Source organism: Microcaecilia unicolor, chromosome 1 (genome assembly GCF_901765095.1).
Source record: "Microcaecilia unicolor chromosome 1, aMicUni1.1, whole genome shotgun sequence".
Classification (NCBI taxonomy): domain Eukaryota; kingdom Metazoa; phylum Chordata; class Amphibia; order Gymnophiona; family Siphonopidae; genus Microcaecilia; species Microcaecilia unicolor.
In genome coordinates this window covers 233,714,439-233,732,572 of record NC_044031.1, presented here as the reverse complement: position 1 = coordinate 233,732,572, position 18,134 = coordinate 233,714,439, and the positions used below count along the sequence as shown (strand labels likewise).

At 44.3% G+C, this 18,134-nt stretch overlaps 1 protein-coding gene across 1 annotated transcript in view; it reads left to right on the top strand.

Moving 5' to 3' along the window:
* Window positions 1–16,658, top strand: part of FRRS1L (ferric chelate reductase 1 like) — a 33,715-nt gene extending 17,057 nt beyond the window's left edge. Inside the window, exons 4-5 of the mRNA XM_030209326.1 lie at window positions 5,979–6,225; window positions 16,486–16,658. Coding sequence (XP_030065186.1) covers window positions 5,979–6,225; window positions 16,486–16,658 — 420 coding nt within the window. The remainder of the gene's footprint in view (window positions 1–5,978; window positions 6,226–16,485) is intronic.
* The last annotated feature ends 1,476 nt before the right edge of the window (window positions 16,659–18,134 follow it).

Genomic DNA, 18,134 nt, shown 5'->3' with positions numbered 1-18,134 from the left:
TTGAGCTGGGCGCTTTCATTTTCTATTATCGCTGAAAAACAAAAACGCCCAGCTCACACATTGTTGAATAAAACATGGGCGTCTATTTTTTTTCGAAAATACGGTTCGGTCCGCCCCTTCACTGACCCGTTCTCGGAGATAAACGCCCATGGAGATAGGCGTTTTCGTTCAATTATGCCCCTCCATGTGTATTCTATAAAGAACTGTGCCTAAATTGAAAAGCTCATAGTTCAAGATACGTAGTTTAAAAGGGGCATGTTTATGGGCGTTTCGTGGATTTGCCATAATTTCCGTGCATAATTACAGAATACGGGCCAGTGTGCCTAAATATACACACATGGATTTACACCAGGTTTTTATTGGATTATATGGGCATGTGTAGATTTAGGCACTACGGTATTGACTAAATGTATTCTATTAACCACGCCTAAATCTAATGGAATACGCTTAAATCCATGTGGATTTTTTAGGCACCATATATATTGAATCTGGCCCTAAAGGTTAGATTCTATATATTGTGCCTAGAAAATCTGCGTGGAAAACATTTACGCCTAAGTGTGGAATTTCCTAGCTTCTAAAACTACATGCCTCCATTTATACTAACAGAAACGTGGCGTAAATACTGGCAAATTGATTTAGGCGCAGAGGGCCATATTCTATAACAATACGTGTACATTTTGAAACGCCCACAAACTGCCCATTTTCATGCCTATAACCACGCCCCTTTTTGCCTGCGCGCATTTAAATTTAGACGCAGTGCATTACACAATATGCTTAGGGAGTTATGTGCATAAATTCTAATTATTGGAAACTAGTGCTCCTTATTGCTTGTTAAGTGCTGTTAACAACGCTGATTGGCTTGTTAAGCCAATTAAGTTACATGCATTGTTACAGAATACATTTGCATTTTGGTGCGGATCTCTAGGCACGCTATATAGAATCTGGAGGTAAGTTCAAACAAAGTTAATTATTTTCAGTGGAAAATAAATCTGTTTGCTGCCTGCTATGTGAATATTCCATCATTGTTTCATTATTGCTACAAGTATTACATATTTGGGGCATTTGCTTAAAATTTGATGGGTTTAACTCATTTATTCAGACCTTTCATGCACATAGTATTGTTTTTAAACCCACTGCTTTGGATCCTACTGATCTGTACTTCTGTCTGGAATTTTGGAAGATGAAAAAGGGGAAATAAAAAAATAAATTTTAGATGTACTCTGTTGAAGTTCTTTACTTTTGCAATTTGTATATGGATGCCTGTTCTGGTATGTGATAGGAACTGTGGTTGGAGATGAACATTCCAGTTTGGGGTGCTTGTCCTTTGTCAGTAGAATTTTGAGATGAAGTGTGATTTCAGCATTTTGTGAAATGTAAGGTAGTCGGTTATCTTTCTGATATTTGAAGGTAAGGCATTCCAGGATTGGGTTGTGAGGTAGGAGAACTTTGTGTTATGAAAGGATTTGTAGATTACACCTTTGCAGTTCGGGAAATAGAGCAGGATGTAGTTTTGTGCGTCTGCCAAGGCATTTCTGAGTGGGAGATTGTTTAAAACGATCATGTAGTCAGGGATTAGTCCCTGGAGGATTGTGAAGCCAAATGTAAGAATCTTGAAGCTTATTCTAGCTTTTATAGGAAGCCAATGCAGGGCTTGTGTTATGGGAGAGGCTCTTTGGTAGCAGGGAGACCTGAAGATCAGATGAGCTGCTATGTTTTGGATGGTTTGCAGCTTTTTAAGGCAATATTAAAATAGTTAAGAGCCTGCAAGACCTGACAAAAATCACCAGTGTCAAGGTAATGCTATAAATGTTTCACTAGCTGAAACCTGAAAAAAAACGGTAGTGACTACATGTTTTACTTGATCATAGATGGCCATTGAGTCAGATGTTTGGGGAGGCTGAAGTGAGGTAGAGCAAATCAAAATCTTTGGGGCAGGGAGACCTATGTCATCAGTAAATGAACAGTGGGGGCACTTTTGAACACAGCAAGGAAGGACCCCTTCACTATGTTGCTCTGATACAGTTGCATCAGCTGTTTTGCACCCTTAAGTACATAAGTATTGCCATACTGGGACAGACCGAAGGTCCATCAAACCTAGTATCCTGTTTCCAACAGTGGCCTATCCAGGTCGCAAGTACCTGGCAAGATCCCAAAACAGTACAATACATTTTATGCTGCTTATTCTAGAAATAAGCAGTGGATTTTCCTCGTCCATTTTAAGTCTATGGACTTTTCCTTTAGGAAGCCATCCAAACCTTTTTTAAACTCCTTAAGCTAACTGCTTTTACTACATTCTCTGGCAATGAGGTCCAGGCAGAAGTCAAGCAAAGGTCAGGTCCAGGCAGAAGTCAAGCAGTAAACAAGAGGAGAAATGCACCAGTACAACCAACCAGGAAGTAGCCGAGGCAAGGAGGAAAAGTAAGGTTCCTGGTTTTAAACTGAACGCATCTGATATCACAGTAGGAGTGCCCAGGCATAGGCGCGCTCAGAGTGTAGGCGCACCCAGATGTAGACACGCCCAGACTGTGGGTTCTCAGGAGGAAAGGAACCAGCAGCATCATGGGCTTGTGCGTCTGGCCCCGCACTTGACAGACCAGGTTTGTGATTAGTATTTTTGGAAAGAGTCAACAAGCGATTCACGTCTACCCGTTCCACTCCATTTATTATTTTATAGACCTCTTATCATATCTCCCCTCAGTCGTCTTTTCTCCAAGCTGATGAGCCCTAGCCGCTTTAGCCTTTCCTCATAGGGAAGTCATCCCATCTCCTTTATCATTTTTGTCGTCCTTCTCTGTCGTCCTTTTCTAATTCCACTATATCTTTTTGAGATGCGGTGACCAGAATTGAACACAATATTCGAGGTGTGCTTGCACCATGGAGCGATACAAAGGCATTATAACATCCTCATTTTTGTTTTCCATTTCTTTCCTAATAATACCTAACATTCTATTTGCTTTCTTAGCCACCACCGCACACTGAGCAAAGGGTTTCAACGTATCATCAACGATGACACCTAGATGCCTTTCCTGGTCAGTGACTCCTAATGTGGAACCTTGCATTATGTAGCTATAGTTCGGGTTCCTCTTTCCCACATGCACCGCTAATTTTCAGCAGCAATACATGGTTAAGTGTCACAGAAAATTAGCAGATTGCCCCAAACAAGCAATTTAACTGGTCAGCAGCTGTTTGTGGCTGATTAAATTGTTTTGAATATCGACTAGTAGATCTTTTTCTGGCCGGGTGCAGCATGCAGCCATTTAAAAAAATTAACATGGGAACACTTACTGTGTCTTGTTTAGGAGGTATTAGGGGCTCCTGTCTCATGGATGCGTTAACCAGTTAGCGCAATGGTAATGTCAGTGCACTAGCTGATTAGTGCATCCACACCCATTCTCTGCCCCCCCCCCTGACATGTCCTCCCCCAAAAATACTAAACAATAAATACCATCCTCCCGATATTCAAAAGCATTTAACCAGCCTGTATTGGCATCTGGTTAACTGGTAATATTCAGCAGGGGATAGCCGGCTATCTGCCGCTGAATATCACCGGTTAGCAGCCAGCAGATAGCCAATTATATCAGCTGACATAACTGGCTATCTGCCGATTTTCAGCTCCACTTTAGCAGCTATATTTGGCTGTGTGAATATGTGGGATACCTTCAGAGGTGTGCTGGAGCCAGCTCGCAACGGCTTGCACAAGCCAGTTGTTAAATTTTACTGAATTTTGCGAGCTGGTTGTTGATGGAGCCAGGCAGCGAGCACTCAAACATCTGGGGAGTTTTTCTTCTCCTCTCTCCCTCCTCCCCTAGCCCCTACCCACCTGTGAGCCCAGCATACCTCGGCTTCCTACCTCATCATATCCTCTCCCTCAGGTTCATCATCCCCCCCACTCCTGTCTTTCAGGGCTTCTAGTATGGGGGCCCCGCTATAACTTTCTACCCTAACTATCCCCTATACCCCGTTGTGTGTCCTTGGATCACTTAGGGGCTCACTTTCAAAAGAGAAAAATGTCTTAAAAATGGCATAAAGTGGGCATTTGGACGTTTTTCTCTGAAAAACTTCCAAATCACGATTTTTGAAACTCGGATTTGGGAGGTTTTTCTCTGCAGTGAATGCAAATCACAGGGGGGCATGTTGGGGGTGTATTGAGGATGTGATTTGGGTGTTTCCACAAGTTGGACGTTTTTCTATCATAATGGAACAAAGCAAAAATGTCTGGGTCTAAAAGTTAGATTGGTTTTCAAAGCTAGGGGTGCTCAAGTATGGGATTCAATTTGTCCCCAATCTTGTTTAATATTTACTTTAATCCATTATGTGAGGTGCTCAGAAAGTGAGATGTTTGATTCCAAACTTATATTGGTGATGTTCTTGGAAAGTCTCTAGAAGTGCTTGAATGATGTATATAAGAGGTTAAACATTTTGATAAATGTGACCCTAATATCTACTATAATAAAACTCACCCTCAACATTCTGAAGACAACGTTCTGAAGTCACTCAGTCACTCTCTGAAGGGTTCGTCAGTTCATGGTGGTGAAGCCACAACAATGACCATGTCTCTCTGCCCCGCCCTCGCATGACAGACCAATCAGAAAAAACACCCTCAACGTTCTGAAACACAAAGAAGCATCACAAAACCATTCCCAGGCAACGCTAGGCGACGTAAGACGGACCAATCAGAGGAAACTACGTGACAATAAGGGAGGAGCATTCACCGGCAGAACGGCTCATTATTTGTGCAGCACGGAGAGCACAGAACCACCGCTGGAACGAGAGAAGAATATTCCTGCTGTGGATATGTGCAAAAATAGACCGGGGGGGGGGGGGGGGGGGGGGGAGAGAGAGAAAATTTTAAATGCCTAATGCCGATACTGAAGAGTGCCGGAGGGCCTATAGCACAGACTATATTTGGGTTCGCTTGACGTGGAGTCGGTGGAGCCGGAGAACAGTGTGCCCCTCAACATCTGGGACATGGGCGAACAGGAGAAGCTGCGGCCCAGCTGGAAGGATTACCTGCGACCCAGCCAGCAGCAAACAGCGACCAAGGAAGGGGGAGGAGTAGGGAAACACGCGGAGCGTATTTCCCTACTCCTTCCCTGCCTAGGAATCGCTGGAGACTAACGAAAAAAACCACACACCGACGCACCACCTCCATCATTCGAAAGGCATCCACTCTTTCTACAACAGAAATGCAAACTAATAATACAAAACAAACAAAGAATACCCGGTTTCTTATGCGGCTACAGGTAACTCCCCACCCCCTTCCTCTTCCCCTTTTGTCGAAGCGGCCAAGGACATGCCCAACCATCCCCAGCCTCAGGCAAGCCGTCTCCCACCTCGGGGATTCCCACGAGCACCCGGAAAAAGATGGCGCTGCTTCCTGCAGCGCAAAAATGTTCCAGCAATCCCCTGCAGCCGGCCTGAAATGGCCAAAAAAAACCCCTACAGACCCAACAACGTGCTCCTCTACCTTCCGCCCATCTAAAACAACACTGCTGCCTCAGCACAACACAAAAAAAAAACCCCGGAAAAAACAATCCACCACTCAGCAAAGGCTGACCCCCCTACAACCATATTTACATTTCACCAACAGAAAGACCCCCTCCACAAACCTCCTTGACAGACAAAACCACACACACACAATACAACAGAAACACACCCTCAAAGCCACACACCAATCCATCCCACTTTGCCAGCACAGCACATCCCACAACCCCCCACCCAAAAAACAAAACAACACAAAAAAGACACACAACAACAACCTGCACACACACCCCACCCTCACACACACACACACACACACACACACACACACACACACAAATAACTCTGTGACACATACACACACACAGAAAAAGCCACATGCTAGCGCCCGTTTCATTGGTTTAGGAAATGGGCCTTTTTTTTTACTAGTGTTTTTATAATTTATTCTAATATATGAAGAAAGCTGACATATGAAATGTTCTTTGTTGCATGTACAGGGTGGAGATGATGTTATGGCTTGTGTTCATGATGACAATGGCAGAGTTCGAATACAACATTTTTACAATGTTGGACAGTGGGCTAAAGAGATCCAAAGGAATCCAGCAAGAGATGAAGAAGGTATCTTTGAAAACAACCGTGTGACTTGTCGGTTCAAACGCCCAGTATATGTTCCCAGAGATGAAACCATTGTGGACCTTCATTTGAGCTGGTACTATTTGTTTGCTTGGGGTCCAGCGATTCAAGGTGAGTTGATATTTTGGTATTTATTTACTTATTGTATAATTTTGCTCTTTAAATCCCCCTTTTTAGTCAGAGGATCCAGCTGAAAGCAATACACAAAACAAGTAATTTTAAACATTTACAAAAACAAAACAAGTTGAGAAAGTGGACACTTACAAGCTTATTTTTGAAAGAGAAGGACGCCCATCTTTCGGCACAAATTGGAAGATGGGTGTCCTTCTCACTGGGTCGCCCAAATCGGCATAATCTAAAGCTGATTTTGGGCGTCCCCAACTGCTTTCCATCGCGGGGACGACCAAAGTTCCTGTGGGCGTGTCGGAGGCATAGCGAAGGTGGGACTTGGGCATGCCTAACATATGGGCGTCCTCGACCCATAATGGAAAAAAAAGGGTGTCCCTGACGAGCATTTGGACGACTTTACCTGGTCCTGTTTTTCTTACTACCAAGCACAAAAAGGTGCCCGAACTGACCAGATGACCACCACAGAGAATCGTGGATGACCTCCCCTTACTCCCCCAGTGGTCACTAACCCCCTCCCACCATCAAAAAAATTATTTAAAAATCTTTTGTGCCAGCCTCTATGCCAGCCTCAAATGTCATACTCAGGTCCATCACAGCAGTATGCAGGTCCCTGGAGCAGTGTTAGTGGGTGCAGTGCACTTCAGGCAGGTGGACCCAGGCCCATCCCCCCCTACCTGTTACACTTGTGGTGGTAAATGGGAGCCCTCCAAAACCCACCACAAACCCACTATACCCACATGTAGGTGCCACCCTTCACCTGTAAGGGCTATGGTAGTGGTGTACAGTGGTGGGTAGTGGGTTTTGGGGGGCTCAGCACTCAAGGTAAGGGAGCTATGTTCCTGGGAGCAATTTCTGAAGTTCACTGCAATGCCCCCTAGGGTGCCCGGTTGGTGTCCTGACTTGTGAGGGGGACCAGTGGACTACGAATGCTGGTGCCTCCCACGACCAAAGGGCTTTATCGCCGAAAATCAGAAACGACTAAGTCTAGGGACGACCATCTCTAAGGACGACCTAAATGTCAAGATTTGGGCGTCCCCGACCGCATTATCGAAATGAAAGATGGACGACCATCTTGTTTCAGTAATACAGGTTTCCCCGCCCCTCCACCGGGACGTTTTGCGAGGATGTCCTCAGCAAAACTTGGGCATCTCCTTCGATTATGCCCCTCTTAGTGTAATATACAGTGGCGTAGCAAAGGGGGGGCGGGAAGGGCGGTTCGCCCCGAGTGTCAGCTTGGGGGGGGTGCTCCCTCCCAGCTCCCCCCCTCGGCGAATCGACCCCCCCCCCCCCACACACCTTTAAAAAGAATATCGGGAGTCGCGCCTGCCCTGTACGTACAAGAAATGTGGACCGTCGGGTCTTCCCTCGCTCTGTCTGTCCCGCCCTCCGCTGACGCAACTTCCTATTTCCGCAAGGGCGGGACAGACAGAGCGAGGGAAGACCCGACAGTCCACATTTCTTGTATGTGCAGGGCAGGCGTGACTCCCGATATTCTTTTTAAAGGTAGGGTGCGGGAGCTGGTCGTCGGGGGGGAGGGGGTGTCATCGTGCTGCACCCGGGGGGGGGGGGGGTGCAACGGCAAACCGCCCCGCCCCGGGTGGCAGCCCCCCCTGCTACGCCACTGGTAATATAATAGCACATTTTCCCCTATTTCAATTGCAAATCTAGGTACATCTTTGTGGAGGACTTGATGGGAAGAGACATGGAAAAGGATGTTTCAGTGGAATACCGGGTGCATGGTTGTAGGGGGTGTGGATGTGGTCTGTTCCATGACTAGTGCTGTATAGAAATTACATATATTTTCGAGTGGCACGATGTCCATCTATGTGTTAGAGTAGGCATATATCTGTGGGAATATCTGAATGATGTGTGGAGTATGTATAAGATATTGGGTAGATTTGAAGTTTCTGTGGGATGGAGTGGGATAGTGGCTGGGGAAGGATGGTATGCGTATGTGTGTGTACATGGGGTGCAGTCTGTGGGGGCTTTGGGTGCTGCATTTTTTGGGGGTATGTGGGGAAATTTGGAGATATCAAGGTGTCAGAGTCTGGAAATGTGGGAAGATGTATTCAGGAGTGTTCTTACTCTTCTTCCCCTCCCCTTGCAGTCAGCCCTTAACTTTGTACTCTCCCTCCTCCATGCACACGTGCCTGCTCCTTCTCTACCTCTCCCAAGCTTCCTTTTATCTCTTTCTCTGAGAGTTGGTCCCTCTTGGCATAGTAGTGCAGTCTTCACCCTGGCAATGGCAGGATTCCTCTTCTTGTGCTAGGGGTTTGGGCTCTCCCCAACACCCTACTCCAATCTGGCCTCAGAGCAATTTTCTTCCGCCACTGACTCCGTGCATTTTGAGTTGGTGAAGCCTAACCTTCCAGCCAGCCACTTCTTCCTGCCAGCTCCTGTTCTGCAAATTGCATTTGTGTGGACAGACAGTAGGTAGTGGCGTAGCTAGGAGAGCGCAAGGGGAGCGGCTGCACCCCCAAATGGGCTTCTGATGGCGCTGGTGTCTATTTTTAATGTGATCCATCACATTTAAAACATGCGCCAGCACCATCGGAAGTCCGCTCTCCGCTTCCCCAGTACTTTCAACATGGTTACGCTTCTAACAGTAGGTGCTATTGCTACAGTGAAATGCACCTAACTAGATAATCAACAATAAGCGTGAAACACAAATTCTACAATAACATGAAAAATGAACCTGTACAAAATCCATATAACTATAAAACAGTTTAAACAATATCTGATAAAACGGACAATATTTAGGGGCTCTTTTACTACAGCTTAGTACCTGCTAACAGAATTAACACATGCTACATGCTAAGAAGCACATAGATTTAAAATGGGCTTCGTAGCATTTCGCGCTTGCTAATTTCATTAGCGCACTAAGCTTTAGTAAAAGAGCCCTCTGGTAATGTGAGCAAGAGTGGGCCCAGAACCCAGATAATGCGGAGCCACACAGCATGTTAAGAGGAACAGAAAACAATATTGCTCCTGGAGAATATTCCCGGAAGGTATCGCGGAGTCTGGGTTTCCAAATCGAGTTTTAACTCTGTAATGTCCCATTCCTTTTCCTGGGATACTGACAGTTCTTTCTGGAACAGATTCCATCTTCAATCCTGCTTGTGCAAGATCCCCAACAACTGGGTAGGGAAGCCATGGCAATTTACCTCCAACTGAACCTGCCCACCTGGTGTTTGGATGGACATGTGAGCTGTAAGATATTGTCTCCGGTCCCCATGCACACATGACAATTTCACAGTTCATTCATCATTTACATGGAATGGGTTGGCTATTCCACTCTGAACAAGCGTCCTTACATTGCCAGAGTCTATCAGCATCTGGTAGGGGTCCTCATTCAATTCAACTTGCAGCACACAGCTCCATCTCTCAAGTGGGGAAGCCTCCACAAAAGAGCAAAAATGCTGGGCTACCATGTTCACCTTCATGGCGTCTTCATCCACCTTTTAGCTGGCCTAGGCCATATAAACTCTACACCCACACCTGAAAATTATGAGTAGTTCTCATGACCAGGTCAGTGGAGGCGCTGGGTATGTGAGGACGAAAGTCTCCATCGCTCCAATCCTGTTCTCTGGGGTGCCAGGCTAGAAGGCAGTTTTGGGTCCTTAGAGTTCTCAGATTCTGCCTCTCTTCTTATCCAGGGCTCATTTCCTATCTTTGTAGGGCTCAGGTTTGGGTTGGGCTTGGAAAAAGGCCTTGGCTGCCTCCAAGGTGCTCTCCAGCATCAATATAGGATGTCACCTCACTCACTGTTTCATGGATGAAGGTAGTCCCTCAAGGAACTGTTAGAGGAGGATGACTGTTGCTATCTCCAGGACAATGTTGCCCTCCAGTTGGAGCCACTTCTAGGCTACCTTCTTGAGCTGGTAAAAGAAACTCTAAGGATTCTCTTTCACTTGTAGAAACCTCTTTTGAAAATGTTGCCGATAAGCCTCTTGAGTGCAACCTGCCCTCTTCATAATGGTGGCCTGTATAGGTGTCCGTCCCATTGGTGCTGACATCTTGAAACACAGTCTGGCTACTACCAGTCAGCAGGTTCCCTAAATATGCTGTCTATGATGCTTCCGGCCATCCAGCCAAGCAAACGGTTCTCTCTTAACGTTTGTCAAAAAGTAATCTGGGTCATCCTCCAATTCCATCTTTGGTAATACTGGAACTGGAGTGTGTAGCCTGGGTACCTGTAGCACATGGGTTACTTGCACCAGGGAGTTTACACTGTACCTCCAAAGAATTTTGCAGTGCCTGTTGTTGCTCGTATTGACTCTGTACAATAGTCTGCAGCAGTTGCTGTTGCTGCTGCTGCCCCTTGACCAGGGTCTGGAGCAGTATTTCTATATTTTCCTTGCAATCTTGGTATGCATGGCACAAGAGGAGCAAACCAGAAGATAAAGTCTGCCTATCTGGCACTAACTATACTTCTGGGCCCTAACTCTGTTAGGGCTAGCCCCTTTTGCCCATTTTTTGTGTGTGGTAGTCCTACCAGGCCCACAGCCCCAGAGGCAAAGGTTTCCAGCTTCTTCTAGCAGGGTAATCTCCTATGCCAACACTAGAACCATATGTGGTAATGTGAACAAGGGCAGGCCCAGAGCCCAGACAAAGTGGAGCTACACAGAGGGTTCAAGGAAACAGAAACCAATACTTTACTAAAAGTGGCATATATGAGTAGTCCTGTTAGCATCACAGGCAAGGGAGAAAATAACATAAACTAGTCCTATGCAGTAAAGTCCTCCCATGGTCCTGCACCTGCAGGCTGTGGCATGCACTACAGTCTCTTGTCAACAATATTTACCAGCCTGCCTCTGGCTGGATCAAGAACACATTTGTTTAAGGTCCAAAGTAAAAACTTTCCCTGCCTGGCTGTCATGGTTGCAGTTCACAGGCATGAGGTGGAGGCATACACAGTGGGCCTTCACTGCTTCCTTCTGGGCCTCCTTAACTTAGCTGCGCATTGAGCTTTTATACTTCCTAGACCATGCCCTTCTGGCTCCACCCCTTCCATGTTACTTCCCCTGTAGACAGGACTATGAGTTTTAAGGTGGCCCTGACTCTGAGAGGGCATGTCCTTAGGGGGAAGTGGCCATATCCTATAGACTCTCTCACAAACCTCTTAATATGAAGGTGAACTACAGTTGAAACAACAACAACCATTATACTTCAATAAACATGCAGCATTCTAAAGATAACTTTCTGCACCAACTCAAAGCCAGTGAAAATAGGCAAGCCTTGTCCAGCTTTCAAAATATAGATAATCTGGAAAGTCCATAAATTGTTATGGAATTTTATTCCAAATGCTAGGGTTCAATTATGGTGATTGTAGGGAAACAAGGGGAGATGAGGTCCTCCAAAAGAAGATCTTGGGAAGAATAGATTTCTCACAGGATTATACTAAATTTGTCATTCGGATATTTGAGACAAGAATCAAAGATCAGAATACTAGACTTAGAATCTTCTTATTCTTGCTGTATTTCTTCAAAAATGTAGCAAATAAATCCTAATAAATAAATAAAATACATTTATTGTTTTGGCAACCGATGTAGGGTTTTTAAAGCTGGGGTTATGTGTAATTGTGACAGAACAGCGTGTTTTTAAGCCTGTAAATTGTATTGAATATTTATTGAAGTGTATTTCTCTAGACTGGCCAGCAGGTGGTGCATGTTTATATTTAAAACTATTACAGAGGAATGACCGTACCTTCTTTTAGTTAGCACACAGATAAAGGAAATGCCTATAGTGATGCAACCAGCTATTTTTGAAACTTGTTGTTCTGGGCTCTGATTGACCCAGGAGCTCTTTTCATTTGGATTGTACTGACTTTTGTCCCAGTTTCAGCCTGGGAGAAGAGAGAGAGAGAGAGAGAGAGAGAGAGAGAGAGAGAGAGAAAGCTCTTTGCTGAAGCCCTGTAAAATAATTATATTTGATAACTAGCGAGCAGCTATATGTCCTGATCGCTCCAGGTACTTTCTAGAAAGTAAACACATGTTTAGTTAGTGTATATAATTGATCCACATTTCAGTTACCTGTTATTGTTTGCTGATTGCACTTTTATGTTACACTGTTCAATTTTAAGACAATAAACAATTTTCAATTTATTGTCTCTTTGTCTGGATTGATAAAGAATCCTGGTGGTTTGTGTGTTGGGTCTGTGAATGCTTTCTGGGAACTGTGTGGCCCCAGTAACCTAGAAATCACTGGGGATAATTTGAAAGCGGGAGACTTGCCCAGAAGTGGTTAGAACCCAGTCAGTAGGAGGAGGGTGCTAGTGTGGAGCACAAGCCCAGGTGGACAGTCATAACTGCATGATTTAATGTAGCAAACTGTCATTACAGAAATATAAACACAAATTTCTATTGTGTTTTAAAACTTAATACAGAATCTATGATGATCCCTAGAAGCCGTGCCTCTGTTTTCCATGTATACTTTCTTCCATATGATATTAGCAAGTTGAAAAGTGCATACTCTAGGCAAGTTTCACTGACAATGTGTGTGACTGGGGTGTTTATGTGGATGAGTGGACAGATGAATTAAGACTGGCATAGTTGAGTGAGTGAGTAGATGGCGGGATGTTTGAGTCCATCTCTCTTCTCTTCTAATTCCTCCACTGTCTAGCATTCCATGCTCTCTTGTTCTTTTCTCCACCTCCACAGACACTTCAGTCAGGCTTGTGTGAATCTTCCTGCTCCTCGCTTGCAGCAGCAGGAGTATGATAACCTCCACAAAAAAGGGGGAAAGGATAGTACTTCCACAAAAATCCACCAAAGAAAAAAGGGTGGAAGATGACAACCAAAAAATGTCCCAGGATGACAACAAAAATAGAAGAAATAATGTCCAGATGTCCAAACCTTCTAAAAGCACACAAGCTTTATTCTCCAAAAGATACAACATGCGTGGACAATCCTGACCCCAACACAGGCCTTGTTTCAGCTGTAAGCCTTCTTCAGGGTTTTTTTCTATTGATTAAAATCAAACATATAAACGGCGAGTGACCGAACTCACTCGCAAATGCGCAGTAAAGACCCTCTCTGTCCAGCCCCCACGTCAATACTTGATGACGGGGGCGGGACAGAGAGGGTCTCTACTGCGCAAGGGGAGGGATGAAATCGCTGTCGCTACCGCTCCCCCCCCCAAGGTCGCCACCACCACTCCCCCCACCCGGAGTTGCCGCTGCCACCCACCCGGGCTGGGCCCTCGCTCTGCTATACAAACAGCGTCAACGCAGCACACAGCTCAGCTGAGCTGCCGTCAGCCTTCCTTCCCTGCCTGTGTCCCGCCCTCGCCCACAAGGGCGGGACACAGGCAGAGAAGAAGGATGGCAGTTCATCTGAGCTGTGTGCTGCATTCCCGCGCTGTTTCAATAGCGAAGCGAGGGCCCGGCCCGGGTGGAGGGGTGCTGGCGACTTCCGGGAGGGGGGGGGGCGGTGACCTTGGAGGGGCAGCTGCGAGCTCGGTGGTTGGGGGGCCTTGCAGCGGCGAGGAGAAGGGGCCTTTCAACCCCCCCCCCGTCCTATACGAGCCCCTTTTTACGGGCTCAACGGCTAGTTATACATAAAAGCATATAAGATACAAAGATGATGCAGACATGTACATTTGTAAACCCTAATCTGCAAAAACTATGCCTAAATATGTGTTGCAGACCTTTATGCGTAATTCTGACACGCCTACATTTAAGACGTCTTATATAGAATCCAGCCCTTAGTATATGCAATCCAGTGAACCAAGAAGCCTAGCCTGTTTTAAAATGTGTTAATTTTTCTGTCAGTGATTTGAAAATGATTTTATTCACAAAAAAAGAATGAACATTGCTGAACCAAAACTAGGTATCAAGCCTTACACATTAAAAGGAATAAACGTTATTTTCACCAATTTTCCAAAGTTAGCCCACTTTTCCCTGTCCATGTAACCCTTCCCCTGAAACAAATGAAACTATAGATAAATCCGCTGTGGGCAAATCATGAGATACAGACAAAAACAAGAGCCAAGAAAATCTCCCACAAGCAGGCCCAACATACCAAAGGTAGATTCAAGGCCCAATCACTTAGAGTCCTCCCCCCAACAAAACCCACCAGTAACACAGTAAAATAGCAACATAGTAAATGACAGCAGATAAAGATCTGTCCATCCAACAGTCACACAGATCCAACCTTAGAATTATAGCTAATAAGAAACACACCTGAGGACTGGATGTCTGTGTTCTTATAACCCTGATCCTTATTACAGAAACATCTGAACCAAAAAACTATCCCAGCCCAATTCCAAAGCTCTCTCCTCCCCCACCCCTGGGGCAGCAGGAATGATAACCTAGCCTGAAATCTATTAAGAGCTAAACTACATGCTTTAGGTGTTAAGTGATGAAGATAACTGCCCCAAAGGAGCAAAAACATTTTTTCCCTAGATTCATATAACATTAATGTGTGAAGTTTGTTCCTCCAGTGCCAAAATGAAGGTGGAATCTCTTGCATCTAATATGAGAGAATACATTTTTTTCCCCACAATAAAAGCTTTACTAAGAAAACATTTAGTGTTCCTAGCCAACATTCCATAATGTGGGGCATGATTAAATATAATGCTAGTAAACCTTAATGCCGATAAGAGCCCCCATATACCGAACTACTTTTACCCCAAAAAGATGAATTTTAGAATATTGCCACAAAGCATGACTAAAAGTGTTGTCCATTAGTTGACATTTTAAACACTGAGAGGTGGGAGCACAACCTGCCCTATGGGCCTGCTATTGGGAAAAATGTGCTCTATGTAGAACACGATATTGGCACTCTTGCAGTTCAGCATCGGACACCAGACTTGGAGTCTGTAAAATCAAACGTAATACACACAGGTTTCCCAAGGAGACCCCTAAGTCTCTAGTCCAAACTTCTAACAGAGAATCATAATTCTTGCTCGGGGTCAACATACAAAGAACTTTATAAAACCATGAAAATAAAACCGCAGTGGCATCACCTTCTAACAATTTATGAATTTGAGCTGTACTATCCCCAGACTCCAAAGAAGAGATATAATGACTAATTTTATTTATTTGGATTTTGCTCACACCTTTTTCAGTAGTAGCTCAAGGGAGTTACATTCAGGTACACTGGGTAGTTCCCTGTCCCAGGAGGGCTCATAATCTAAATTTTTACCTGAGGCAGTGGAGGGTAAGTGACTTGCTCAAGATCACAAGAAGCAACAGAGGGATTTGAACCAGCCACCTCTAGCTGGCAAGGCTGGTGCTCTAACCACTAGGCCACTCCTCCATACCACACAATTTTTGATAAGCAAATATATCCCAGGGCTGACAGTGAATTTTTTTCGACAGCGCTCCAAAAGAAAGTAGATTGCTCTCCTCGCTAACCACGTGCGAAAGAAGTGTGATCCCCTGCACCCTTCAATGCTCAAACACTGCACTATCCAACCAGGGCAAAAAAAAAATCAAGATTCCCACCTATAGGCAAATATACACTACTGCCAGGGGTACCACCCCATAAACCCAATAGTTCTCTCCATGTGCCACAAAGGAGCTAAAGGAAAACTAGTCACCAAATCTTTATCTTTATTTAAAAACTTAATATACCGCTCACCTTTCCAGATCAGAGCGGTTAACAAACCTTAACCAAATAAATATGATAGCATGTAGCAGAAAATTTTAATGTAAAGGATGAAAATAGGCCTGTTCAAAAGTGAGAGGTGTAAAATCAGATGACCCTTCCAGCCAATCCTAGAAATGCCTCAGTAAACAAGCTTGATTATAGAGGTTCATACATGTAAAACCCAACCCAGTCCTGTGCCAACCCCCTTGCAGATAGTCCCATTGTAATTTTGATGGTTTCCCCCCCCCCCCAAACAAAAACGCCAAATAAATACAGTGTCTCCACTCCCCTTCTCAGCTGCTTCCTTCCTTCCTGCAGACAGCGGCAGTGTGCCTTCAGCCACCAATGCCAGGACTTCTCAGGCATGCTTTCTGAGCGTGCGCAAGAAGCCCGGCGCCGCTGAGATCTACAGGAAGGAAGCAGTTGAGAAGGAGGGGAACAGAGGGGGCACTATATTTGGCTAGTGGGGCCTCAGCATTCCTGCCAGCAAAGGTATGGTTGGTGTGTGTGTGGGAGTTGGCGTGTGGGGAGAGGGGGGACAGGGGAATGAGTATTGAAGGAATGGCTATTCCCTTGACTGGCCTCAGCTTAATGTTCTGTGCATTGTGATGCTCACAGAGGGCCTTTTGTTGTCTTTTGTCTGCTACAGGTTCCATAACACGACATGACATTGACTCTCCACCTGTATCGGAGCATGTAGTCAGCATTTACAAGTATGAAGACATTTTTATGCCATCAGTTGCCTACCAGACTTTTTCATCGCCATTCTGCTTGCTACTTATTGTTGCACTGACTTTCTACTTACTGATGGGAACCCCATGAACAGAGCCCATGCTGCATACTGAAGACACAGAAGATTGTCAATAGGAAATTGTGAACAAGGCTGCTTCTTTTTGTTTTTAATTGAATTTATGCTCAGCTGTCTGTTTTATTTGTTGAGATCTATATTCAAACAATCTTATGTGACCACGAGTACGAGCAGTCTGCATTAGTTCTTTAAAAAATCTCTTTTCTCGTTACAAGGCCAAAGTTAGCCATTTTCAAATTAAGGGGGGGGGGGGGGGGGGGAAAGGAAGAATGCCAAGGGCAGAGGAAAATCTTATAGTGGCCATATCCATATGTCCATCAAAGGGAGGAAATTATCAATGTGGGCTACTGTTTGGATTTTTTTTTTTTTTTTACTGTTAACCCCAGTTCTTAATAGCATAAAATGGGACCTGTGTTAAAATAGCAGGAGTTAATAGTAAAATAACATGTTTTAATGGTAACCCATGTTGATAACTATGCCCCTAAATGCCAATGCACGAATAGCAGGTATAACGTTTATACAGATATTATGTCCCTATAAAGTTATTCATGGATAGTCAGTGGTGGCACTTAAGACGGACATTACCACTAATTATTTGCATAACTTTATATGGATATCTTACCTATATAAAGGTTTGCAGCCAGCAGTTGTTGTTGTAAGTTTTTGTATTTAAATTATGAGCTTCTCAGAAGATGTACAAGCTTCTGCTAAGGCGTGCCAAATAATTATTAGAGTGTATTGGATGATAAAGTGATAAATCTCTGATAGAAATATCTTAATCCCTCCTGATGCTTTTGCTTTTTGACGTATGGACATAACTTCTTCTTTAACATGGTTCAGTGAAGACATTTGTGATAGCTGTACAGTAGTTTAGGTCAACATAGAATTTATGAATGTTTTTATTGTTACCCGCTTAGGATTGTAGATAGTTCAGGATACACATTTTTAAAATAGATAAATAAGATGAAATAAATCCAGTAGCGGGACTGCAAACTTTTATGTTTAATCCTTTCTGAAAGAATACAAATGATGAGCTGTAGACCCTTTCAGAAACAGTTCAGTCACTTAAAAAGTTTTGTTCTTTGCCCAGTCAGAAATCCCCCACTGCATGCAGAGGCAGCCTGGCACAGTGACGCTCTTCTGTACCAATTATTCACTGTAACTGTAAAACTATATCATTTTGCAGATCTACAGATATCTAAGTACTGGAACTGTCAGCAAGTGCCAAATAGGCATACCAGCTGATGTGTGACAGGGGAAGACAAAATAAGGAAAACGCATGAATAAGAAATTGCTATGAAGCAACCCAGAATCAAAATTCAGTATTTTTAATTATCCAAGGACTAGCTGAATATTTCTATTGTTTACATTAAAGAGTATTTGTGATCTGGCTTTGGGATGTTTTGTTACTTTGTGAAAAAAGCTCCCAAATGGTACAGCATTCTTTTTTAAGCTATTATAATCTAGAACAAGAAAGTTTTCTGATGTCC